The sequence below is a fragment of the Phyllobates terribilis genome, unplaced genomic scaffold, assembly GCF_046119375.1.
Source record: "Phyllobates terribilis strain yellow unplaced genomic scaffold, ASM4611937v1 Scaffold_2__4_contigs__length_985480577, whole genome shotgun sequence".
Classification (NCBI taxonomy): Eukaryota; Metazoa; Chordata; class Amphibia; order Anura; family Dendrobatidae; genus Phyllobates; species Phyllobates terribilis.
This window is the reverse complement of record NW_027362762.1, coordinates 424,753,539-424,780,360: the sequence shown is the minus strand read 5'-3', so window position 1 is coordinate 424,780,360 and position 26,822 is coordinate 424,753,539. Positions and strand designations below refer to the sequence as shown.

Genomic DNA, 26,822 nt, shown 5'->3' with positions numbered 1-26,822 from the left:
CACCCAAGTTTTGTTTAAATACTTGCTAAGCATCACTTGTAACTAAGCTGAGAAGTTTCAGCAAACTCAGTCTTTCTGGTTTTTACAGTGACGGGAGGAAATAATTCTATTTTATTAATGGAGCTTAATATGTAGGAATGTGATTAGATTAACGTGACCAATAAAGCATATCATTATTTCCTTGGAACTTCCCATAACTTTCATAGGATGTCCTATGAGGAACAGTTAGAGGATTTGGGAATGTTTAACTTGCAAAAAAGAGAAGACTGATGGGAGACTTAATAGCTGTCTTCAAGTATGTCAAGGACTGTCACACTGTAGATGGATCATCCTTATTCTCAATTGCACAAAGAAAGACTAGAAGCAATGGGATGAAACTGAATGGGAGAAGATACAGGTTAGATATTAGACAAAACTTTTTGACAGTTAGGGTGATCAATGAGTGGAACAGGCTGCCACGAGAGGTGGTGAGTTCTACTTCATTGGAAGTCTTCAAACAGAGGCTGGACAGACATCTGTCTCAGGGCTGTGGAGTCGGTAAGCCAAACCTCGGACTCCTCAATTTCCATGACACAGACTCCAACTCCGACTCCGAATCCAACTCCCTCATACATGGCTCATGTGTGACGCCTCTTACTCGAAAAAGCCCTTTAGTTTACCCTGGCTGATGGGGGACTCTGTGTCGGGTCCTGTGATGGAGAGATGGGGTGCAGCCGTGGCCCGGACCCGACCCGTGTTCAGGGCCGTCACATTAAAAGGGATGGTGTGGGCTTGTCCGGGTTGAGTGGCTGATTTATGACTACGCCACCTGTGGCACCTGGTGAAGGCCACCAGCGCCGCTGCAGTCCGCTGAGGCATGGTGTTATGGCGGCCAGAGTTATTACTACTCCCCACAGGCGGAGCAAGGCCTCAGGGCAGAGGGACAGGATGGAGGGGGTAGTAGTAGAGGAAGACGGGCGCTGTGGTGTAGCGCAGAATAAACAGTCCGGAGGCCATAGGGGTGAACTTCGAAGGCTTTACTCACTTTAGAGATGGCAGAAGGAAGGCGACTCCCTGCTCCTCGCAGAGTCCTGCGGTCACCAGGGACGGTGGTCCGACAACCTCAGAGTAAGTCCAGCATTCAGTCGGGACCCTACACCAGAGTGTTCCTGAACTACAGACCGAATCCTTTCCTGTCCGTGTGTGTGCAAATAGGCCAGGTCTCCCTCTGAGTTCCTCTCAGAACCAGGGCACGGGTGGCAGCTCCGCTCCGTCCGATACCCAGTGGGATCCTCATGGCCTACCAGGCTTTCCCAACCAGGACATAGAGTAGCAAGGTCGGGTGTCGCAGCCGGACTCCCTCTGAATATATCAGCATGGCGAGGACAGGTGGCGTACTCCGCTCCGTCTGCATCCTGCCTGGGATCCATTTGCTGTGGAGCCACACTCTTAAGCTCCGGGCCTTCTTGGTCCTGGTCCTTGGCCGGGTTGAGACATTCCCCATCTGCAACCTGCCTCTCGTCCCAAGGCCAGGGTACGAGGGTCGTGTCTCCCTCCCCTGCAGGTCCACACAGGATCCACTCTCAGGGTGGGAGATCACAGTAACATACCGTATTTGACAGCACAAAAGAACAGCCAAAGAACCAAGAACCAAGATGGCTTTTTATTAAATCTGAAATTTAAAGTGTAACTAACTTATAAGTCCTCCACCCTCACCCACTAACTGGTTCCCCTAACTCTTGGTTCCCCAGTCTCCCTGTAACCAGGGGAGCAGCACCGAGTGCATACCAGCTCCCTCTGGTGGAGAAGTGTGGTGTTGGATGCAAAGGTTGGGTCACGACTATCACACTGTTACCTCAGAGGAGGAACACTACACTCCATTAGAGAAGTGCAGCATCCCTGTGGCGGTCGACAGGGGCGCCACACATGTTTTAAGTGATAAATTTACTGTAGCACAGATTCATCTGCGCTACAAGTCTAGACCTTTAGATCAGGAATAGGACATTTCGTAACTTTCCCAAATTCTTATGAAAAAATATTCCCCACAAACTGCATTGAACTACTGTACCCAATTTATTCCGACTCCACCAAAATTGACTCTGACTCCACGACTCCGACTCCGACTTCACAGCCCTGATCTGTCTGAAATGGTTTAGTGAATCCTGCATTGAGCAGGGGGTTGGACACGATGACCCTGGAGGTCCCCTCCAACTCTACCATTCTATGATTCGAGGAATGAATAAATAGAGCACATAATGCATCCAACGATTATAGAAAGATCAGCAAAAAGAAGGGATTATATATGGCAGAAGTAAATGTAGATCTGTATAATAGGCTGAGGTGGTGGAGAAGCCAGAGTACTCTTACTATTAAATATTTCATACATTACTTTATGGCTAGTTAGTCACAATTTTCTATGGTAAAAAGTCATGAACTGTCGATAGTTCTAAAACGTCATTTTAAATACCAGCAGATAACTGGTACCAGGAAAATTTCATAGTCCCTCGAGACCTGAGGTTGAGAGCAACTGTGGTCCGTGCCCTGCCCCAGAAGCACTTGTGGGATGATGTAAATCAATGGGGCTGACCTCAGATCACTAAGTGATGCCATTGACTGTCATCCTAAGGCTGTAATGGTGGTGAAATATTGGCATTATTTATGACATGTTGACACAATAATAAGCAACATAAAGTGAAGTCTGTGTGTTTAGAACTTGCCTGTTGTGACACAAAAATAGCATTCAGTAGTCCCGATCATTGAGTTTGTCAAAATGAAATATAATTTTACTACTTCAGATGGAGAGACTGCGAGATATCATAACACAAAGCTAAAACCTTATTTTCCTTTAGAGACTAGACAGGTTTAATGAGTCACAAGCTGTAAAAGAGCGAGAGTAAAACAGGCCACATATGAGAGATAAATTAGCATTCAGACAATGATGTCCGGATCCAAGGAGGAAAGAAAAATGACAGCGGGATGACTATTGCAGCAGCTTCATCGCTTGTCACTATGGGAAGAATACAGAGTAAAGGAGGAGCTGCGTATATGTAGTATTGGTTTCATCATGCTTTCATCTTGGATATAAAGCCTCTTCCTTTCATATGAACACCTGGATACCCCATGGGAATCTATATGAAAAATACTTTTTGTTTGGGGATGGTAAGGTGGAGCATGGTCTGAGACAAATATACTTTTAGGAAATAAAACAATGGGTATAAAAGTAGACATCAGTGTGTGAACTGATGACCTGACGTTACTGTGTTCTCTACATTAACCCCTCCTTACGGCCGGATATCTATTTATGTGCTCTTAAAATCAATCCTATAATCATCCACTTTTGTTGGTAAAATTTGTATTTAGGACTATAGCCTTTAACAACATGTTACAATTGCTTCTTAAAGTGGTTTTGAAATCTATGATTACTAAGTTGCAATCAGCTTACAAATACATTGATGTGTGAACCCCAAACTCCCAAATTGTCCCATAGCTATTTAGATAGCATCTCAATTGCTTTCACTACATATATTTTAGGAGAAATGCTTTTCATAACAATTGTGTATTCAATGACATTTAAAGCGGCACTCCATCGTTTTTTTTTTTCTTTCATCGCTGGAGTGGTGGTGAAAATGCAAGTCTCTTGTCCTCTGTCTGATACTCACTTTCTGTCTTCGCCGCTGCTCTAGTCCATCTCCTGCAGTTTGTGACCTGCCCACACCTCCAGTGTTTCATGGAGCTTGCCGGACGGCACCAATCAATGTAAGCCTATGACAGCCTTGTTCTGGCTCTAATAGAAGTTACGTCATAAGCAGTCAATACAAGTCTGAGTTCCAGTCACTCAGAAGTTGCACTCACAAGATGGTGCTGCGGGACCGGAGCGGCTCCGAAAAAATGTGAAGACGCCAGAGGGTGAGTATAAGATCTGGTGCAGGGGACTTCCACTTAAAGCACCACTCCAGCAGTTGGAAAAAAAACCTCACTGGAGTGGTGCTCTAAGATCATAGGAAAGCTTACTATATGAGGGCATCTCTTAACTCTCCATTACCCTGTAGACTTTAAGCCCACAAGGGCAGGGCCCGTTCCCCTCTGTACCAGTCTGTCTTTGTTAGTTTGTTCATTGTAATCTGTTTGTATTTTGTACGAAACCCCTTCTCATGTACAGAACTATGGAATCAATGGTGCTCTGAAAAAAAAAAAAATAAATAAATAAATAAAAAAAAATATATATATATATACAGTACAGACCAAAAGTTTGGACACACCTTCTCATTTAAAGATTTTTCTGTATTTTCATGACTATGGAAATTGTACATTCACACTGAAGGCATCAAAACTATGAATTACCACATGTGGAATTATATACTTAACAAAAAAGTGTGAAACAACTGAAAATATGTCTTATATTCTTGGTTCTTCACAGTAGCCACCTTTTGCTTTGATGACTGCTTTGCACACTCTTGGCATTCTCTTGATGAGCTTCAAGAGGTAGTCACCGGAAATGGTCTTCACTTCACAGGTGTGCCCAGTCAGCTTTAATAAGTGGGATTTCTTGCCTTATAAATGGGGTTGGGACCATCAGTTGTGTTGTGCAGAAGTCTGATGGATACACAGCTGATAGTCCTACTGAATAGATTGTTAGCTGCTTTTTTCTTGCCATAATACAAATTCTAAGTAAAGAAAAACGAGTGGCCATCATTACTTTAAGAAATGAAGGTCAGTCAGTGCGAAAAATTGGGCAAACTTTGAAAGTGTCCCCAAGTGCAGTTGCAAAACCATCAAGCGCTACAAAGAAACTGTCTCACATGAGGACTGCCCCAGGAAAGGAAGACCAAGAGTCACCTCTGCTTCTGAGGATAAGTTTATCCGAGTCACCAGCCTCAGAAATCGCAGGTTAACAGCAGCTCAGATTAGAGACCAGGTCAATGCCACACAGAGTTCTAGCAGCAGACACATCTCTTCAACAACGGTTAAGACGAGACTTTGTGCAGCAGGCCTTCATGGTAAAATAGCTGCTAGGAAACCACTGCTAAGGACAAGCAACAAGCAGAAGAGACTTGTTTGGGCTAAAGAACACAAGGAATGGACATTAGACCAGTGGAAATCTGTGCTTTGACCTGATGAGTCCAAATTTGAGATCTTTGGTTCCAACCACCGTGTCTTTGTGCGACGCAGAAAAGGTGAACGGATGGACTCTACATGCCTGGTTCCCACCGTGAAGCATGGAGGAGGAGGTGTGATGGTGTGGGGGGGCTTTGCTGGTGACACTGTTGGGGATTTATTCAAAATTGAAGGCATACTGAACCAGCATGGCTACCACAGCATCTTGCAGCGGCATGCTATTCCATCCGGTTTGCATTTAGTTGGACCATCATTTATTTTTCAACAGGACAATGACCCTAAACACCTCCAGGCTGTGTAAGGGCTATTTGATCAAGAAGGAGAGTGATGGGGGGCTACGCCAGATGACCTGGCCTCCACAGTCACCAGACCTGAACCCAATCGAGATGGTTTGGGGTGAGCTGGACCGCAGAGTGAAGGCAAAAGGGCCAACAAGTGCTAAGCATCTCTGGGAACTCCTTCAAGATTGTTGGAAGACCATTTCCGGTGACTACCTCTTGAAGCTCATCAAGAGAATGCCAAGAGTGTGCAAAGCAGTCATCAAAGCAAAAGGTGGCTACTTTGAAGAACCTAGAATATAAGACATATTTTCAGTTGTTTCACACTTTTTTGTTAAGTATATAATTCCACATGTGGTAATTCATAGTTTTGATGCCTTCAGTGTGAAGGTACTATTTTCATAGTCAAGAAAATACAGAAAAATCTTTAAATGAGGAGCTGTGTCCAAACTTTTGGTCTGTACTGTGTATATATATATATATGTATATATATATATATATATATATATATATATATATATATATGAATAATTTATTTATTTATTACTGCTCAAAGAAAAAAAGAAGGGAACACTCAAATAACACATCCTAGATCGAATGAATGAAATATTCTCATTGAATACTTTGTTGTGTACAAAGTTGAATGTGCTGACAACAAAATCACACAAAAATCATCAATGGAAATCAAATTTATTAACCAACGGAGGCCTGGATTTGGAGTCATCCCCAAAATTAAAGTGGAAAAACACACTACAGGCTGATTCAACTTTGATGTAATGTCCTTAAAACAAGTCAAAATGAGGCTCAGTATTGTGTGTGGCCTCCACGTGCCTGTATGACCTCTCTACAACGCTTGGGCATGCTCCTGATGAGATTGCGGAAGGTCTCTTGTGGGATCTCCTCCCAGACCTGGACTAAAGCATCCGCCAACTCCTGGACAGTCTGTGGTGCAACGTGACGTTGGTGGATGGAGCGAGACATGATGTTTCAGATGTGCTCAATCGGATTCAGGTCTGGGGAACGGGCGGGCCAGTCCATAGCTTCAATGCCTTCATCTTGCAGGAACTGCTGACACACTCCAGCCACATAAGGTCTGGCATTGTCCTCCATTAGGAGGAACCCAGAGCCAACCGCACCAGCATACGGTCTCACAAGGGGTCTGAGGATCTCATCTCGGTACCTAATGGCAGTCAGGCTACCTCTGGCGAACACATGGAGGGCTGTGCGGCCCTCCAAAGAAATTCCACCCCACACCATTACTGACCCACTGCCAAACCGGTCATGCTGAAGGATGTTGCAGGCAGCAGATCGCTCTCCACGGCGTCTCCAGACTCTGTCACGTCTGTCACATGTGCTCAGTGTGAACCTGCTTTCATCTGTGAAGAGCACAGGGCGCCAGTGGCGACTTTTGCCAATCCTGGAGTTCTGTGGCATTTCTTTGGAGGGCTGCACAGCCCTCCATGTGCTCGCCAGAGGTAGCCTGACTGCCATTAGGTTCCGAGATGAGATCCTCAGACCCCTTGTGAGACCGTATGCTGGTGCGGTTGGCCCCTGGTTCCTCCTAATGCAGGACAATGCCAGACCTCATGTGGCTGGAGTGGATCAGCAGTTCCTGCAAGATGAAGGCATTGAAACTATGGACTGGCCCGCCCGTTCCCCAGACCTGAATCCGATTGAGCACATCTGGGACATCATGTCTCGCTCCATCCATCAACGTCACGTTGTACCACAGACTGTCCAGGAGTTGGCGGATGCTTTAGTCCAGGTCAGGCGTTATAGGGAGGTTATACAGGCACGTGGAGGCCACACACAATACTGAGCCTCATTTTGACTTGTTTTAAGGACATTACATCAAAGTTGGATCAACCTGTAGTGTGTTTTTCCACTTTAATTTTGGGGGTGACTCCAAATCCAGGCCTCCATTGGTTAATAAATTTGATTTCCATTGATGATTTTTGAGTGATTTTGTTGTCAGCACATTCAACTTTGTACAGAACAAAGTATTCAATGAGAATATTTCATTCATTCAGATCTAGGATGTGTTATTTGAGTGTTCCCTTTATTTTTTCAGCAGTGTATATATATATATTACCTTACTGTATATTTTAAACTTGTTTTTTGCAGTTGATTTATGAGAAATGCTTTTTATATCACTTTACGATTATATGATGAATGAAACAAATGTAATTACTCCCTCCCTCTCTCTTTCCTATTCTTAAATGATAGGGTAAGAAAAGGAGTCAGATTAAGGAATGTGAAAGGCATGAGTTGAATGCTGGAAGTCAATCTGATTGTCCAGAGTATCGCATTCCAGAGAACTAGTGCAGCACAAGAAAAGTTTTGGAGACTGGCGAGGGAGATTTGGATTACACGTTTCAATATTTAATTTCAGCCAAGATATTTAAATGAATAGATAGTCTTAGTAGGACAGTACCTTCCATGGTACCATGAATAACTGTGTCGCAGTGTGAAACTTGTAGGGAAGTCACATATTGCTATTCAATGTTTCTGAGGATGTCTTTTTTTTTTTTTTTTTTTTCTGATCTTGTTGGAATAAAGTTCATAATTTTAAGTCGGCTGAAAGATTTTCTTACTTGGATTTATGGTACTTTCCTTACTTATTCTTCATATCATCTATAGTTACAACATTATAATGTTGACAACCTAAAGGACACATCCAAAAGACCTACGAGAATTAAAGTGTTATTCCCATCTCCAAGATCCTATCTCAATATGTAGTAGCTGTAATAATAATATAAGAAAATATCGCCAATTAAAAATGTAGTATAGTTTTTCTGATTCGCTATGTCTCTTTCCTCATGTGCAGGCATTGCAGGACCTTAGGTATCCATGGTTATGACCAGTGATATAGTGACAGCTAGTTGCTAGTGGTCGTAACCATGGATAACTAAGGTCCTGCAATGCACATGAGGAAAGAGACCTAGCGAATCAGAATACCCCTATAAGTTAAAGACAACTATTTTAGAGGTAAAACCTGAGTGCTCTGATCTTCTGTTAACCATGGTGCTTGAACGTTACTTGCCCAAGTTAACTGTGAAGGATGTTCCATCTACGAAGCAAGTTGATGGTGGACAGTATGCTACACCAATATTTTCTTATCAGGTTTTCCTTCATGTAGTCATAATGATGAGCAAACTGGGCAGCTGTCAGTTGTGATAAACATATCACAGGAAGGGCTCAATCCAAAAATGTTCCTAGTGATAGTGTAATGTGTCCTATCTTTGTTAAGCAGAAGTTACAGAATTTCCAGGAAAATATCGGTTTGATCAGAAAGGATCTTCCCTGTGGGTTTTATAGATAGTTTCCCTATGTGTTATTATAGCTGTAATTTAGTAATGACAATCAGAAATAAAATCTTCCCCCAAGACAATAGATATAGAGCTCTGCTTTTATACAGTCTGAGTGAAGCTCTTGCTTTCATTAGTCAATGTAGTCTTACAGCATATGGTTTGCTTAATGCACTTACTGCAGAACAAAGGCAAAGTATAAAGCAACAAGGTAAGTTGAGGATACAAAACCACTTAAGGAGAATAGAAAAGCCATATTCCCATTTTTGTCGCACTTGAATAACCCATATATCAACCCATTTCTAAACCAAGCGTGCACTTGTCCTGGGGAAATGGGCCACTGGATGATGCCGGAACGGGCTCTCTGTAATCACAAGCTTTCTATTTCTTAGCGTCTTACTACTTTTTACATTGTCTTCCCTATTGAGCCAGTAGAATTTCCTTTGAGAATGTCTTTGCTTATTGGGCTGACTTTTTAGATTAGCCCTACAAGTTTCGTTTTAGGATTATGGTAGGGTTGAGGTTTTGCTACTTGAATGCTGGAATGTAATTCCTAATGTTCTACAAATTTCTTTAAAAATTGCTTTTTCGGAATATTACCAAAACCTCATATTTTCTATTATCTCTTAACAGGGGTTCTCCTGGACATTCAGCAACACTTTGGAGTCAAGGACAGTGGTGCTGGCTTACTACAAACTGGTAAGTGTCCATTTTCAGTGTCCACACGTATGGGTTTATGAACAACGCTTAGGTTCTACAGTTTTGGGGCTCATGCACAAGGTCATGGTGTAACCGTGCACATGAGGAACTTCATGCCCCCCAAAATTGTAGAATTCTGTAACCATGTGCTGTTTATAATATTGATGTCGTCTTACTAAGGACCAGCAACCGCTTTATATTCTATAGCTACGCGAGAACTAAGTCCCTATTGATCTGTATTAAGGACATATGCCAAGTGCTTCTGTATAGTACCTCCGTATATTCCTTTCAATATGGTATATAATAGGGCAGAACACATTTTTATTACTCAAAAATTCTGAGGGATTCTACTTTGTGTCTCCATTTAATTCTGAGAAAGATGTAGGTACAGTATTATCCCATGCAATTTTATGGACGCTATATTAGAGATCTGTACAACACATTTACAGTATTATATGTTGACATCCCACACTATATTCATATATAAAGCGATATTCTTCACCCTTATCAAGAATTTTTATGCCTAAATTAACAAGGCGTCTGTCATTCAATGATTCTATAGCTCACATTTAGAGATTGAGCCTAGTCACCATAGCAAACTGACATGTCAAAATTATTTAATAAATACAAGTAAAATATTGCTCAACAAGGAGAATTGAGGCATGTGCGTGTCTTTAGATTAGCACTAACATTTCACAAAAATAGAAATATTGATTATATATATATATTACTGCCTCATAGGTCAAAGTATTAATAGCATTTATCACATATTGGACATTATTCAGATGACTCTGGGAGGACACTGGGAAATCGAGTTAGCGCATCTTTTGATGAATGAATTAACTAGGGGTCATAGTTAAACCCTATCTTCGATGTTAAAATGCTCATATGTAATTTTTTTTTATGTACTGGAATACGTATTGAAAGCTACACATAAACTACTCAGGTCTTATTGGCATCGTGTTTTTTAAATTTTTTTATAAAGTTTAGTAATATATCCTGACATCGTCCATTGACTTTTGATGGGCCCGTGAATTTTGGTTGTTTTTTTGTTTTGTTTAAGAATAGCTTACAGATTTTTAGTATTTATATGTTAAACTATGTAATTTTGAATAAATGTTACAGAAAATGAAGGAGCAGAAATGCCTTAAAGGGGTATTCCCATCTCCAAGATCTTATCACAATATGTAGTAGTAGTGGTAATAATATAATATTATTATTAATAATATTAGCAAATACCTCCAATTAGAAATGTAGTATAATTTTTCTGATTCGCTATGTCACGTACACCATGTAAGGCATTGCAGGACCTTATCCATGGTTACGACCACTAGCAACTAGCTAACTGTCACTATATCAGTGGCTGTAACCATGGATACCTAAGGTCCTGCAATGCCCGCACATGATGTAAGTCACGTAGCGAATCAAAAAAGCTATACTACGTTTTTGTTTTGTTTTTTAAATAAAATAGGTAATTCGCTGATGACACATTCCCATTCAATATTAACTTACTGATGGTTAAAGTCAAGTAGTAGAATGAGTTGTGGTGGGGAGGTGGGTTTGCAGCACACAGAGTTAACACATTATGCTAAGACCCCAAAAAAGTAAAGTAATGATCACCTCTGCAAGGGCAGCTCTGGGGTTAATCGTTTTTATTCCCTTTAGCTGGAGATACTTTAGCCCAAACAGAATGAAAAGACTAAACATGCTGCACCCTCTGCAGACACCTGGGATGTGAATGAGCCACTGCTCCACTTCCATATTGCAGAAATAACACATCTGGCAGGCTCAGCTGCTGCAGGAATGCATGTTCCTATATACTAGAAAAATAGTCTTCATCGCAGTGGACATTGAGTGAATGAATATATAAGGTTTTTAACTGTTTTCCAACCTTATTGGTTTGCATCAGTCTGATTTTCCCCGGCCTAAGAATCTGTTTAGTCAGTGTTGTAATATGTAACTTTGCTGCCCCTTAGTTGAGTGACTCTCCTGGGAGATTCTGTCTGAAAACCACGATTACTGAAGACAAAACATAGTGATAATGTGTCACCTCTGGTGTTCAATCCTGTTAGTTCTATTAAAGTGCAGAGAAAGTGTTTGATTTTTTTGAATAGTAAATGTATGTAGTCGGTTACACTGTATGCCATTTAAAGGGGTTTTCTGTGATTTTTATATTAACAACTTACCTTTATGATAGATAGGTAATTACGGTAATAACTGATTGTCGAGGGTCTGAAACTCCAATTGATCAAGTAATATAAGGGACCCCAGGACACTAGCATATGTCCCTGATCCAATGGCACAGTCATGAATTTGGAGAGCTGTCCATCTTTCTTGGAAGGTCAGCGGTATATCTCAAATTCCACTGAGAAAACAGATACAGTTGAATATAATGGTGCAGCAATTTGCGGACTGGTCCTTTCTTCACCATTCCATCGAGGAAGAGCCTGAAGGTCTGGCATGGGTGATCCATACTGTGTGTAGTACTGTACTATGGGGCACCATAATGTATATGGGGGAAATGTACTGCAGGGGCTCCATACTGTGTGTGGGGAAATGTACTTTGGGGGCTTGATATTAAGTGTAGATGGGAATGTACTGTTGGGACATCATACTGTGTGTGGCAAAATGTACTGCCAGGGGCATCATATTCTGCATGGAGGGAAATATACTGTGAGGGCTAAAAAAGTGTTTTATGTGGGCATCATACTGTGAGGGGGAATGTATGGTGCAAAGAGCATTATATTCTGTGTAGGGAAATGTGCTGCCCAGGGCATCATACTATGTACGTCTGTCATGTGGAGGACCACAAAAATAAAATTGTACTGTATTGAACACTAATGGGCCTTACTAGGTTCAATATTTCTGTGTGAGGACATATAAAGGACTGGCTAAGGTTAGGGAAGGTCAGGTCAAAATCACCAGGTTATGTGAACTTTTGATCAGGATCATTTGGATGTTTTTGGTTGCCATTAAGATTTAAAAAGAGAAAACACAGTAGATTGATAATAAATGGCTTCATCCAACCAATAACCATGAGTGGAGAAAGTTTTTTTTGTTATCATTCATATTCTCTGAAACAAGGCCAAAAAAGAAAAAATTCTGCCGAGGTATGTAAACTTTTGAGCACAACTGTATGTCCCTCTTTCCTGTGTTTGTACAGAGCAGTGTTCGTTTTAGTGCATACCTGCCAACTTCCATTGTATAGTGGTTATGAATGATACTACAGCTCTTTCTCATTCAATAGAAGTATGCTGACTTGAATAATATAGTCCAGAATGTAAGACAATACAGGCCTTGCATCGGATCTATATTTCTACATAGCTTTACCGAAACTAGAGTCCTTTATGAAATCAATACATATGATATTACACTGGTGTCAACATACTGAAAAATGTATTTATAATCCGTGGCTACTTGTGGGGAGCATTAGCCTGAGTATTTGCCTTATAAATAATATATCATATCTGTGAATGAAGGCATCAGTAAGCTTTCAGCAGGCCAAGCCCATGGAATATAAGCAGATGTGTTTTTTTTGTAATTATTTTTTTTATTGAACCAGTCACATAGAGCTTTTAAGTGTAATTATGTAGGAGAGAAGATGATCAGAGAATTCATGATTTGCAGAATATTGAGCTGAGGTCTAAGAATGCACACTCAGGTCCTTGGAGACTTGGCAGAAGCTAAATAATCTGCATTTTCAGACTATTTGCTGCATGTTTCTAAGCCACTGACCATTTAACGAACTAAAGGCAATATAATGATACTTCTAATAATTAACATTGATGTAGAAACCTAATAATTGTTACGTCACCAGAAGCAACATATAAGAATAGTTGCTTAAGAGGTGTTCTAAAGATCACAAAAAATGTTTGGTAATATGATGGAAAAAAACACAAGAAATCATTATTTTTATTCCCTGCATTGAGAGCACTACCACTTCAGTCTCCCTTCTAGTCTTTGTAGCGATTATTTGCAGTCTACACAACTAACCGCTGCAAACAATCACAGGTGACACAGGATCGCTGAGGCTATGGATTTGCTGCAGCAGTTTGTGTGTAGACTGCTTATATGGATGCTGCAAAGACTGGATGGGACCAGTGATTGGTTGAATGTAGACCCCTCTGGGGCAACAAATGATTGGCTGCAGTGTTCATGTGTGTCTCCTGAGACCAATAATAGTCTACAGTTGTCACTTGTGTAGACAGCATGTCATCATTTCAGTCTTTGTTTAGATGGCTGCAGAGAAACTGCAAAGCAGAGGGACTGCAGCGGTGGGGGGATACAATGGATGGGTGTAGGTTCTTTGTTATTTTATCACATTGTTATTGTATCACTATTTTCTTTTATCTTAGAAAACCCCTTTAACCTCTTCACGATTTATGACTTATAGGTACATAATAGGTCGTGTCCCTGCACTCCTTGTGGGCTCTTGCGCTGAGACCGTATGTTTTCAGACACATGATGGCTGATCTGATCAGTTGTCATGTGCCCCTAAAAGCCACGGGTGGAATCGCGATCAATCTCTGACAGCGGCATTTAATATGGCAACTCCGGAAATTCGTCATAAGGCCTGCCCATCACATGATCGCGGGGCGCTGATGGGTTGACATGACAACTCGTGGTCTGCAGGAGACCCCTGTGGTTGTCATAGCCGATCTGCTATGAGCACCGCCCAGTGGCCGGCGTTCATTGCAGATGAGCATTTCTGCTGATGTGTAGCACAAGTGATCAGATGATCGCAGCTTCAAGTCTCTTATAGAAACTATTGAAGCAGGTAAAAAGTGTTAAAAAAAAAAAAGTTTTTAAAAATATATAAAAGTTCAAATCACCCCCTTTTGCTTCATTCAAAATAAAACATAAAAAAGATAAAAAAAAAACAAACATATTTGGTATCGCCATGTTCAGAATCGCCTGATCTATCAAAATATAAGAATAATTAATCTGATTGGTAAACGGCGTAAGGAGAAAAAAAATCAAAATGCCAGAATTGCATGTTTTTGGTCGTCGCAACAAAATGCAATAACGGGTGATGAAAACCTCGTATCTATTCAAAATTGTATCAATCAAAATGCCAGCTCGTCGCACAAAAAAATAAGCCCTCATCCAGCTTTTTTTTTACTACCTTTGGGCTTTTTTTTTTCACCACTTAAATAAAAAAGAACCTATACATGTTTGGTATCTACAAACTCATAATAACCTGAAGAATCATAATGGCAGGTCAGTTTTAGCATTTAGTGAACGTGGTAAATAAAAAAAGAAAAAATGGTGGACTTGCACTTTTTTGCAATTTCACCGCACTTTGAATTTTTTTCCCTGTTTCAAATACATGACAAGTACAAGCAATGGTGTCGTTCAAAAGTACAACTCGTCCTGCAAAAAAAATAGCCCTCACATGGGCAGAATTGACCGAAAAATAAGTGTGTTAGCTCTGGGAAGAAAAGGAGCAAAAAATAGAAACGCAAAAAAACAGAAAATCCCAAGGTCGTGAAGTGGTTAATGAAGATGTTTGGTAATGATATCACAAGAGTCAGGTAAAGCTGGCCATGTGATGATTGTTGACCAAAACATCTGGATTCTAACCGTTTTTCTAGATTGTACCCATAAAACAGTATTCTCATTGTGGAGTATTATACCATATTACTAGGAAATGTCAGAATTTACTTTTTGCAAATATATATGAATAAAAAAATGTCTAAAGAGTTCCCATCTGGCATTGGATCCAATACGTTAATTTATTGGGCAGTACATTTCCTGTTGTCCATATAGAGATGTAAAAATATATCCTTTATTAGCCAGAAGCTGAAAATACCAGGCTAAACCTTAATCACAGATGTCACTTTTATATTTCATTTCAGCTTTTCTGCCTAGAACATATCCAGTTTTTAGTATTTCAGACTGTAGATTATTAGATAAAAGCTGTGTGTATCTTACAAATTGCTTTCGGATTTCATTTGACTTTACAAAATTGCAGCAAAATTGGTATACCACGTTGTCAGAAATGATCACCTCTATTTGCAATGTAAGATACAGAATGTTATTGTGAACGATAAACCTATAATAACTTTCCAGAGATGAAGGCTTATAGGCTTCTTTACAAGGAATACTATTACTGCAGGAGGGATACTTTATTATATACAGTATGCAGGAAGAAATTGCCAAGAGCGGTGCTTTGCTAACCATGACTTGATCATTTGTGTCCCTTCTGTGCCTTTACCACACCTTAATTTGTCTGTACCTTTACCCAAAATATAAAAAGGACGTCAGTGAATTTTTGCGTATTACTCGTATATCGGCTTAGTTGAATGTCATGATATCGATATGTTTAGTAAATCTGTAAATATTGACTTTATAAGTTTCAGATGGAGCCCAATCAGCCTCAACCATAAAGGGGTTGTCCACCTTTGGAAACATTGTTTTCTTTAATTGCATGCATTTTGGGCTTAATATTATTTTTGTGATTGGGTTTCATAAAGAATTTTGCCCCATTTGTCTTCTATAGCCTGCGCTGTCTATTGCTAGGTTCAGGGATGGGTTAACTGAGAATTCACTGGAGAGCTCATTCTGACAGGCCAATGGGAGAGGGTGTAACTCTTTTGTGTGCATGTTGACAGCCCCTTTAAGATGCATGTGACAGATAGTTTTAGCCCCATAATCTTGTACCACCATCTGATTGGTTCACTTCTGTTCTTTCTAAAGATGCCCATAGAACCCCCAAAGTTTAATGCCCCTGACCACCATATGCACCTATCTAATGAAAAAGTTTAAGGATGGCATGTGTTTTATGCAAATTACCTGGTTGCAGTCAGAGGTGGAGACTGTCAGACAAGTCAAGATGGCTGCACCCTAGTCTTCCTCAATCTGTATGTCTTGTATAAGAGCACTTTCTATGCATGCACTGATTGGGCAAAGTACATTGTGAAGGGAGACGGAGGAGGTGAGCTTTGACATCATTTACTGTGAATGGTATTGTGATATCTACTTTACATACCAGTGTTACCTTTCATTGTAATGATAACGAGACAAAAAAAAAAACAAAAACAAAAAACAAAACCGAACAGGAAGTAGGAAATTACTATCATGTGTAAATTCAAAATTTTTGCAATAATTTTTTAATATGCATAGTGATATAAAAATTGAAAAAGTGAAGAATAAAAAAATGTGCCTAACATAAACTCTTAAAAAAAATAAATAAATTAAATGTAATTTTCCGATGACACATGCCCTTTAATTAGTTTCCACGAAACTAAGGAAACACTGGACTGATTGGCTTGATTCATTCAGCTCCAGTTCTTGCCAAGAAGAGACATCTGCTGATATGTCACCTCTTCTCAATCTACTTGCAATTACTTAAACTGCAAAATGTACAGAATAGTCATGACCTATTAAGCTATTGGAAAATCTGCATGCCACTTTTAAGTCAAATATTAGTACATAGCATTTAACATTAGTTATGTACAGTATATACATGGAGTGACTGCAGCTTGGCAATGCTATTCCCATTCATTGCTCACAGGATTTAAATGTCCTAGAAGCAATGTAGGGGCTGGGGTCATGGTAGGTCAGTATGACGTTGTAGTCCGTCAGAAACAATTAGCCGTCTCCCTATGTTCTGCTGCTTTTCACTAGCTTCCGTGCATTTCTGGCTTCTCATTAAGTGCTCTCCACATCATTTGCTGTGATATTCGGGTTGCGTTGTTCCAGGTCTTTAGTCACTGTGCGGAATGCCCATAGGAACTCATGTATGATGGAAGCTGACAAGACGTGATATAGTTCATAAGATTATTCAGACCTCTTGGGTGTCTCCTGCCACTCATTCCCTCATTCATGTACAGTGTTATTTAGCCGCCATTTTCCACAGCTCCTCAGGTTGACATATATTTGTAGCAGTAAGAAAAGATTTGTATGATGACACTAGTAAAATGTCCTTAGCTAATCATTGGCTGCGATCATTGCATTGAGATGTTTTCTTGACACCTCAATGAAGCTCCCCGTGGAGACCTTTCAAGCAATTGTGAAGTTCTTGGCGATCTGATCAGTAGCAATAGAAAAAGAAATGTGTAAGGTTAGAGTTTGAAATAAAAGCTGTCTAAATGATTCATTGTTAAAAGCATTTGCTTGCACGCAACATGAAAAAGTCTTTACATTTAATATACCTTCTGATTGTATTTATGTATACTTCCCTACAGTGTATATTTCCCTACAGTGATATGAATGCATGCCGCTTGTTTAGGATTACGGCTACACAGGATGATATATATATATATATATATATATATATATATATATATATAATGAAAATACATACACAGTACAGACCAAAAGTTTGGACACACCTTCTCATTTAAAGATTTTTCTGTATTTTCATGACTATGAAAATTGTACATTCACGCTGAAGGCATCAAAACTATGAATTAACACATGTGGAATTATATACTTAACAAAAAAAGTGTAAAACAACTGAAAATATGTCTTATATTCTAGGTTCTTCAAAGTAGCCACCTTTTGCTTTGATGACTGCTTTGCACACTCTTGGCATTCTCTTGATGAGCTTCAAGAGGTAGTCACCGGAAATGGTTTTCACTTCACAGGTGTGCCCTGTCAGGTTTAATAAGTGGGATTTCTTGCCTTATAAATGGGGTTGGGACCATCAGTTGTGTTGTGCAGAAGTCTGGTGGATACACAGCTGATAGTCCTACTGAAAAGACTGTTAGAATTTGTATTATGGCAAGAAAAAATCAGCTAAGTAAAGAAAAACGAGTGGCCATCATTACTTTAAGAAATGAAGGTCAGTCAGTCCGAAAAATTGGGCAAACTTTGAAAGTGTCCTTAGTGCAGTTGCAAAAACCATCAAGCGCTACAAACAAACTGGCTCACATGAGGACCGCCCCAGGAAAGGAAGACCAAGAGTCACCTCTGCTTCTGAGGATAAGTTTATTCGAGTCACCAGCCTCAGAAATCGCAGGTTAACAGCAGCTCAGATTAGAGACCAGGTCAATGCCACACAGAGTTCTAGCAGCAGACACATCTCTACAACAACTGTTAAGAGGAGACTTTGTGCAGCAGGCCTTCATGGTAAAATAGCTGCTAGGAAACCACTGCTAAGGACAGGCAACAAGCAGAAGAGACTTGTTTGGGCTAAAGAACACAAGGAATGGACATTAGACCAGTGGAAATCTGTGCTTTGGTCTGATGAGTCCAAATTTGAGATCTTTGGTTCCAACCACCGTGTCTTTGTGCGACGCAGAAAAGGTGAACGAATAGACTGTACATGCCTGGTTCCCACTGTGAAGCACGGAGGAGGAGGTGTGATGGTGTGGGGGTGCTTTGCTGGTGACACTGTTGGGAATTTATTCAAAATTGAAGGCATACTGAACCAGCATGGCTACCACAGCATCTTGCAGTGGCATGCTATTCCATCCGGTTTGCGTTTAGTTGGACCATCATTTATTTTTCAACAGGACAATGACCCCAAACACACCTCCAGGCTGTGTAAGGGCTATTTGACCAAGAGTGAGAGTGATGGGGTGCTACGCCAGATGACCTGGCCTCCACAGTCACCAGACCTGAACCCAATCGAGATGGTTTGGGGTGAGCTGGACCACAGAGTGAAGCCAAAAGGGCCAGCAAGTGCTAAGCATCTCTGGGAACTCCTTCAAGATTGTTGGAAGACCATTTCCGGTGACTACCTCTTGAAGCTCATCAAGAGAATGCCAAGAGTGTGCAAAACAGTCATCAAAGCAAAAGGTGGCTACTTTGAAGAACCTAGAATATAAGACATATTTTCAGTTGTTTCACCCTTTTTGGTTAAGTATATAATTCCACATGTGTTAATTCATAGTTTTGATGCCTTCAGTGTGAATGTACAATTTTCATAGTCATGAAAATACAGAAAAATCTTTAAATGAGGTGTGTTCAAACTTTTGGACTGTACTGTGTGTGTATGTGTGTATGTATGTGTGTGTGTATATACAGGGTGGTCCAAAAGTAGGTGGACAGAAAGTGTAATAAGGTTATGAAGGGGGAGATTTAGCAAACATGGTGTAAAGGGAAACTGGCTCACTTGCCCTTAGCAACCAATCAGATTCCACTTTTCATTCTTCAAAGTTTATAGTCGAAAACCAAAAAGTGTCAGTGATTAGAAAAATTACATAAGAGATGCATTTCAAGAACTTAATACCCAAAGAGACTTGTGCAAGAAAGTTTGTCGAAGCGTAAGAGGCAGACTTCAAAGCTGTGCAAATTGTAATGGAAAACCGTTTCAGCACCTGCATTGATAAAATTTAAGGGCTTTTGTATTATTGTTCAGAATACAATTTAATTGTCAATGTTATGCTTGTGTTAGTAAATAACATTTATTTTGATTTATATATAAAATTATATTATTTTCTGTCCACCTACTTTTGGACCACCCTGTGTGTATATGTATATGTGTATATATATACAGTTATATGAAAAAGTTTGGGCACCCCTTTTAATCTTAAGCTTAATGTTTTTAATGTTTTATAAAAATTGGTGTTTTTGCAACAGCTATTTCAGTTTGATATATGTAATAACTGTTGGACACAGTAATGTTTCTGCCTTGAAATGAGGTTTATTGTACTAACAGAAAATGTGCAATCTGCATTCAAACAAAATTTGACAGGTGCATAAGTATGGGCACCTCACCAGAAAAGTGACATTAATATTTAGTAGATCCTCCCTTTGCAAAAATAACAGCCTCTAGTCTCTTCCTGTAGCTTTTAATGATTTCCTGGATCCTGGATGAAGGTATTTTTGACCATTCCTCTTTACAAAACAATTCCAGTTCAGTTAAGTTTGATGGTCGCCGAGCATGGACAGCCCTCTTCAAATAATCCCACAGATGTTCAATGATATTCAGGTCTGGGGACTGGGATGGCCATTCCAGAACATTGTAATTGTTCCTCTGCATGAATGCCTGAGTAGATTTGGAGCGGTGTTTTGGATCATTGTCTTGCTGAAAGATCCATCCCCTGCGTAACTTCAACTTTGTCACTGATTCTTGAACATTATTGTCAAGAATCTGCTGATACTGAGTGCAATCCATGCGTCCCTCAACTTTAACAAGATTCCCGGTGCCGGCATTGGCCACACAGCCCCAAAGCATGATGGAACCTCCACCAAATTTTACTGTGGGTAGCAGTGTTTTTCTTGGAATGCTGTGTTTTTTTTGCCGCCATGCATAACGCCTTTTTGTATGACCAAACAACTCAATCTTGGTTTCATCAGTCAACAGGACCTTCTTCCAAAAAGAAATTGGCTTCTCCAAATGTGCTTTTGCATACCTCAGCCGACTCTGTTTGTGGCGTGCTTGCAGAAACGGCTTCTTTCGCATCACTCTCCCATACAGCTTCTCTTTGTGCAAAGTGCGTTGTATAGTTGACCGATGCACAGTGACACCATCTGCAGCAAGTTGATGCTGCAGCTCTCTGGAGGTGGTCTGAGGATTGTCCTTGACTGATCTCACCATTCTTCTTCTCTGCCTTTCTGATGTTTTTCTTGGCCTGCCACTTCTGGCCTTAACAAGAACTGTCCCTGTGTTCTTCCATTTCCTTACTATGTTCCTCACAGTGGAAACTGACAGATTAAATCTCTGAGACAGCTTTTTGTATCCTTCCCCTGAACAACTATGTTGAATAATCTTTGTTTTCAGATCATTTGACAGTTGTTTTGAGGAGCCCATGATGCCACTCTTCAGAGGAGATTCAAACAGGAGAACAACTTGCAAGTGGCCACTTTAAGTAGCTTTTCTCATGATTGCATACACCTGGCTATGAAGTTCAAAGCTCAGTGAGGTTACAAAACCAAAAAAAAGTGCTTTAGTAAGTCAGGAAAAGTAGGTAGGAGTATTTAAAACAAGAAAATGATAAGGGTGCCCATACTTATGCACCTGTCAAATTTTGTTTGAATGCAGATTGCACATTTTCTGTTAGTACAATAAACCTCATTTCAAGGCAGAAACATTACTGTGTCCAACAGTTATTACATATATCAAACTGAAATAGCTGTTGCAAAAACACCAATTTTTATAAAATATTAAGCTTAAGATTAATAGGGGTGCCCAAACTTTTTCATATAACTGTATATATATATATATATATATATATATATATATATATATATATATATATATATATATATATATATATACAATTACACTATAAGCAAGCGACCCACAGGATGATTTTATGTATAATATATCTCATTCTGTCGGATAGTTAGATAGATAGAAATATAATGTATAATATATATGTTTTACATTGGTGTGTGTAGATATAAATTCCATGCAGAAAAACCTGCATTTATTGGCTCGAGAGCAAGTGAACCTTTTTCAAGCTCGCTGCCTGCTCACATGTGCCAATAAATACACCAATTTTTTGCATGGAATTTGCTATTGAGTACTGTCCACTTTTTTGCTTTTTTCTGTACCATAGGCTGACGGGTTACAACCTACGGGTTGGCACTTGTACATGCATCTATACTTGTGCTTCCTCTATTTTTTGCTGTATGTGTGTAAGATGTAGACTCTACATTTCAATATATTGTTAATATTGGAAATGTTAATATTGACTACATCTATTTTTGGCATTACTTTAGAACGTAATGCCAATTTTTACATTTGCTGATGAGATGTAAATAAAGATATATATATATATATATATATATATATATATATATATATATATATATATATATATATATATATATATATATATATATATATATATATATATATATATATATATATATAAAATATATAATTTCTGAATTTGGAGCTGGAAATGACAAATTGGATACGTCTTTTTCCTTGCTTACAATATAATTGCATGGATAGGAGCTTTAAGCTGCCTTTTTTCACCCAATCCCGCCCAATAATGACTCTTCTCGTTCTTCAGCTCACTACAAGGGCCCATTGTATGTCTGTGTAGAATGTGGTGTCAATAAATCGTCCACTGTTGGCTGTGATTTTACTCCGTGCATGAAGTTCTTGCCAGACAGGCTAATATAATGGGATGACACTAATGAAAAATGAGAAAGCACTTATATAGGTTGATGGGTGAATTTATGATGAGGGAGTTTTTTCTACAGTGTGACACAGAAAACAGCCTGGATCTCGGTGTTCTTCCTAGAATTAAGTGTCTTTCTTTAATCCAAGGAAGTAATATATTGCCACAACTGAGAAATTATTATTTAGTATGTCTCCGAGGCTGGGGGAAAATCAGCACCTGGGACAGCAGAATTGTGACTGGCTTCAGCACCACTATGGAACTCGCTGATCTGACGGGATAAGCATCAAGACTTGTATAACCTGAAATGTAACAAAAAGGAAACAAAGGAACAGGTTGATGTTCACTAAGGACTAATGCTATCCGAGGGAAAATAACGCCCGTTGATTGTAGGCCTCTTTAGCTTTGAATGGGTGCTTGTATTATGTGACAGTGTAGGTAGGGTGCTCTTTTCTTTGCCATTCAAACTTTATAGGATGTGCTTTAGCCTTATAAATCATTTAAAGGAACTTTTAGGCTGCGTCCTTCACACCACCGCGAGCATTGCAAGACACCGGACGGAGCAGACAAAACACCGGGAGGACACCGGAAGGTGAGTATAAACTTTATTTTTTTTTATTTTTTACCATTCTTATTCTTTTTTTTTTTAACTAACTTGGTCACACTACTATAAATCCATGCTGGTTGCATGGATTTATATAGTGTGAACAAGTTGTCAAGCACTTTTCCAAGTGATGCTAAAATCGCTTGGAAAAGCGCTTGACAACCCGCATGCAGAAATGCATGCAAAGACGCTTGACAAACGCTTTACCTGGCGGGAAAAACGCATGTAAAAACCTCATGCGTTTTGCCTGCCAGGGAGAAGCGTAAAAAATATGCAGCATTTCTGCATCGTGGGCACATAGCCTGAACATATGCCCTGCTGTAAGTAAGTAAAAGCAATAGTGCATATATACACTGCTCAAAAAATAAAGGGAACACTCAAATAACACATCCTAGATCTGAATGAATGAAATATTCTCATTGAATACTTTGTTCTGTACAAAGTTGAATGTGCTGACAACAAAATCACTCAAAAATCATCAATGGAAATCCAATTTATTAACCAATGGAGGCCTGGATTTGGAGTCACCCCCCCCCCCCCCCAAATTAAAGTGGAAAAATACACTACAGGCTGATCCAACTTTGATGTAATGTCCTTAAAACAAGTCAAAATGAGGCTCAGTATTGTGTGTGTGTGTGGCCTCCACTTGCTTGTATGACCTCCCTACAACGCCTGGGCATGCTCCTGATAAGGTTGCAGATGGTCTCCTGTGGGATCTCCTCCCAGACCTGGACTAAAGCATGCGCCAACTCCTGGACAGTCTGTGGTGTGACGTTGGTGGATGGAGCAAGACATGATGTCTCAGATGTGCTCAATCGGATTCAGGTCTGGGGAACGGGCGGCCAGTCCATAGCTTCAATGCCTTCATCTTGCAGGAACTGCTGACACACTCCAGCCACATGAGGTCTGGCATTGTCCTGCATTAGGAGGAATCCAGGGCTAACGCACCAGCATATGGTCTCACAAGGGGTCTGAGGTTCTCATCTCGGTGCCTAATGGCAGTCAGGCTACCTCTGGCGAGCACATGGAGGGCTGTGCGGCCCTCCAAAGAAATGCCACCCCACACCATTACTGACCCACTGCCAAACCGGTCATGCTGAAGGATGTTGCAGGCAGCAGATCGCTCTCCACGGCGTCTCCAGACTCTGTCATGTCTGTCACACAGGGCGCCAGTGGTGTCTTTGACAATCCTGGTGTTCTGTGGCAAATGCCAAGCGTCCTGCACGGTGTTGGGCTGTGAGAACAACCCCCATCTGTGAACGTCGGGCCCTCATACCACCCTCATGGAGTCGGTTTCTAACCGTTTGTGCAGACACATGCACATTTGTGGCATGCTGAAGGTCATTTTCCAGGGCTCTGGCAGTGCTCCTCCTGTTCCTCCTTGCACAAAAGCTGAGGTAGTGGTCCTGCTGCTGGGTTGTTGCCCTCCTACAGCCCCCTCCATGTCTCCTGGCGTACTGGCCTGTCTCCTGGTTGCGCCTCCAGCCTCTGGACACTACACAGATAACCTTCTTGCCACAGCTCGCATTGATCTGCCATCCTGGATGAGCTGCACTACCTGTGCAACTTCTGTGGGTTGTAGAGTCCGTCTCATGCTACCACGAGTGTGAAAGCGCAGCTAACATTCAAAAGTGTCCAAAACATCAGCCAGGAAGCATTGGTACTGAGATCTGGTCTGTGGTCCCCACCTGCAGAACCACTCCTTTATTGGGGGTGTCTTAATAATTTCCATCTATTGTCTATTCCATTTTCACAACAGCATGTGAAATTGATTGTCAATCAGTGTGTATATTCTGTTGTTTAAATGTTCCCTTTATTTTTTTGAGCAGTGTATAACATTGGGTACTTGGTAAACACTTTTTTTGATAAGAAAAAAGCGTAAAAGCCATCCCACCAACCATCAAGGTGTATCCAAATTCTGGATGGTCCTAACCGCTAGTATTAAAAGCTTACCATGTGTCAAAGTGACGTGAATGTGAATAAGGGCCGAGCAGGATCAGGTCCCAAACATGAGTACCCAGCAAATGGGAAGCTATATAAATGTAATGTCCAGCTCAAAGAAAGGGAGGCCATGCACTTACCTGCACTAACTGCAGAAACCTGAAACTTGACCGAAAAAAATGAACTGGAGTATGACTTGGTTTGCATGCAAAATAGGAGCATGTTCACACTGGCCGTTAAACAGACAAATCCTAAGACATAAACAAAATGAACATATAACTTGCTGCAAGTAAATAAGTAAAAGCAATAGTGCATATAAAGAACAACATAGTGTACTTGGTAAACACCATTTGATTAAAAAAAAGCGTAAAAGCCATCCCACCAGCGTCAAGGTGTACCCAAATTTGGGATGGTCCCCATGGGTTCCATGGCCAAGCCCTTATTATTGGCATTACTTCTTGGTTTAACCCCTACTTTCCATAAATCCTGTTTTGTCCCACTGGTCTCACAATGGGTGTGACATCCCAGCATTATTATCAGCCATCTGCAGCATTAGAACTAGCAGATTAGTGACCATCAGCAGAACAAGGGTGTGACAGCCAGTAGCGGGAAACAACTTAGCATGACATTCCACTCTCTGATCAGCTTGGTCATGGTTCTCATTGATCTAGGTGCTTATGTGCTGTAATATTTGATAATTGAACAGGAACTTGGCAGAAAGAATTGTAAAATTGTCTTTCTCTGTGTTTTGTTTTCTCCGCCTTAATTTCCCAGCATCTATTTTTATAACATTTCCAATGAATAAGTATGAAGCTGGATTTTTCCTTTCATGTACAGTATGTCAAGATTAAATGTGTCCTCTATCCTCTGGCGCAGAGACTTGGTGTGCGAGTGCCCAGCAATCCCCAATGCAGCCATTATACGCAGCTGACTCAGCCGGTCAGCGCATCCTTTCAGGATATCCTCAGTGTCTAGGGACTGTGTGTAGAAAGAACTGAGCTCCAGGGAGGGAGAAGTTCACAAAGTTCACAGGCAATATTTTTTTGTCTGATATGTATCCTCGAACACACCCAAGCTCTGATTCAGCAGCTTTACCTGGATTTTAGCTGGAGAATAATTGTTCATACATTTTTTAAGTGCCCGAATTATATGTGATATTTGGGATAATGAAAATGAAACCCTTTTAATCTGCATGCAATTAAAACTAAAGATATTGACTTCTGAGGCATAACTCCATGGCATTACTGGGGTTCCCTCTGCTACGGGAGTGGAAAGTAGTATTATAGCGGACACTGGCCAACCAACAGCTTCATGCCACTCAGTTGGGTCACTGTTGCCATTATTGATTCTGCCAAGGATGTCTCTGTGCAATTATAATGCTCATTCTCATGTATGGTTCCTTTTTGGTATGTTTTATTTTTTTTAGATGTGGGCAAAATCCCAGAAACTAAATTTAAAGTCTTACCAATAGATAATTCTAAATTGTGCCCCTCAAGTCTGTGTCACTGAAGATGGCTACGGCTTCATGCCTGTCTTCATCAATATCACAGACTAGAATGGAGCTGCACATGTTAAGTCACCTTCACACGCCTGTGCTTAAACACGTCAGGGAAAATCTGTGCATCCGTTTTTATAATCGGTGTGTCATCTGTGTTTTTTAGGTATGGATAAAAAATAAATAAATGACAGCTTCTCCAATACTTTTGTAGTGTTAAACTCGAACAGCACATGGATGCCATTCGTGTTTTGTATGTGTTTTTCACGGACCCATAGACTTATATTGGCTCTTGTCTTCCGTGCTGCCTAGAAAAGATGCATGGTGCAACTGAATTAATGCAGATCCAATATAAACCTTGCTTTATCTGGTCTT

General features: G+C 40.4%; 1 protein-coding gene across 5 annotated transcripts in view; it reads left to right on the top strand.

The window, feature by feature from the left end:
* Window positions 1-26,822, top strand: part of SPNS2 (SPNS lysolipid transporter 2, sphingosine-1-phosphate) — a 174,485-nt gene that overhangs the window by 58,300 nt on the left and 89,363 nt on the right. For all 5 annotated transcript variants that reach the window (XR_012282928.1, XR_012282934.1, XM_073665187.1 and 2 more), the window contains exon 2: window positions 9,314-9,379. Coding sequence is in view for 3 of the 5 variants with exons in the window: in XM_073665187.1 (XP_073521288.1) it covers window positions 9,314-9,379 (66 nt within the window). In the remaining 2 variants the exon portion in view is untranslated. The remainder of the gene's footprint in view (window positions 1-9,313; window positions 9,380-26,822) is intronic.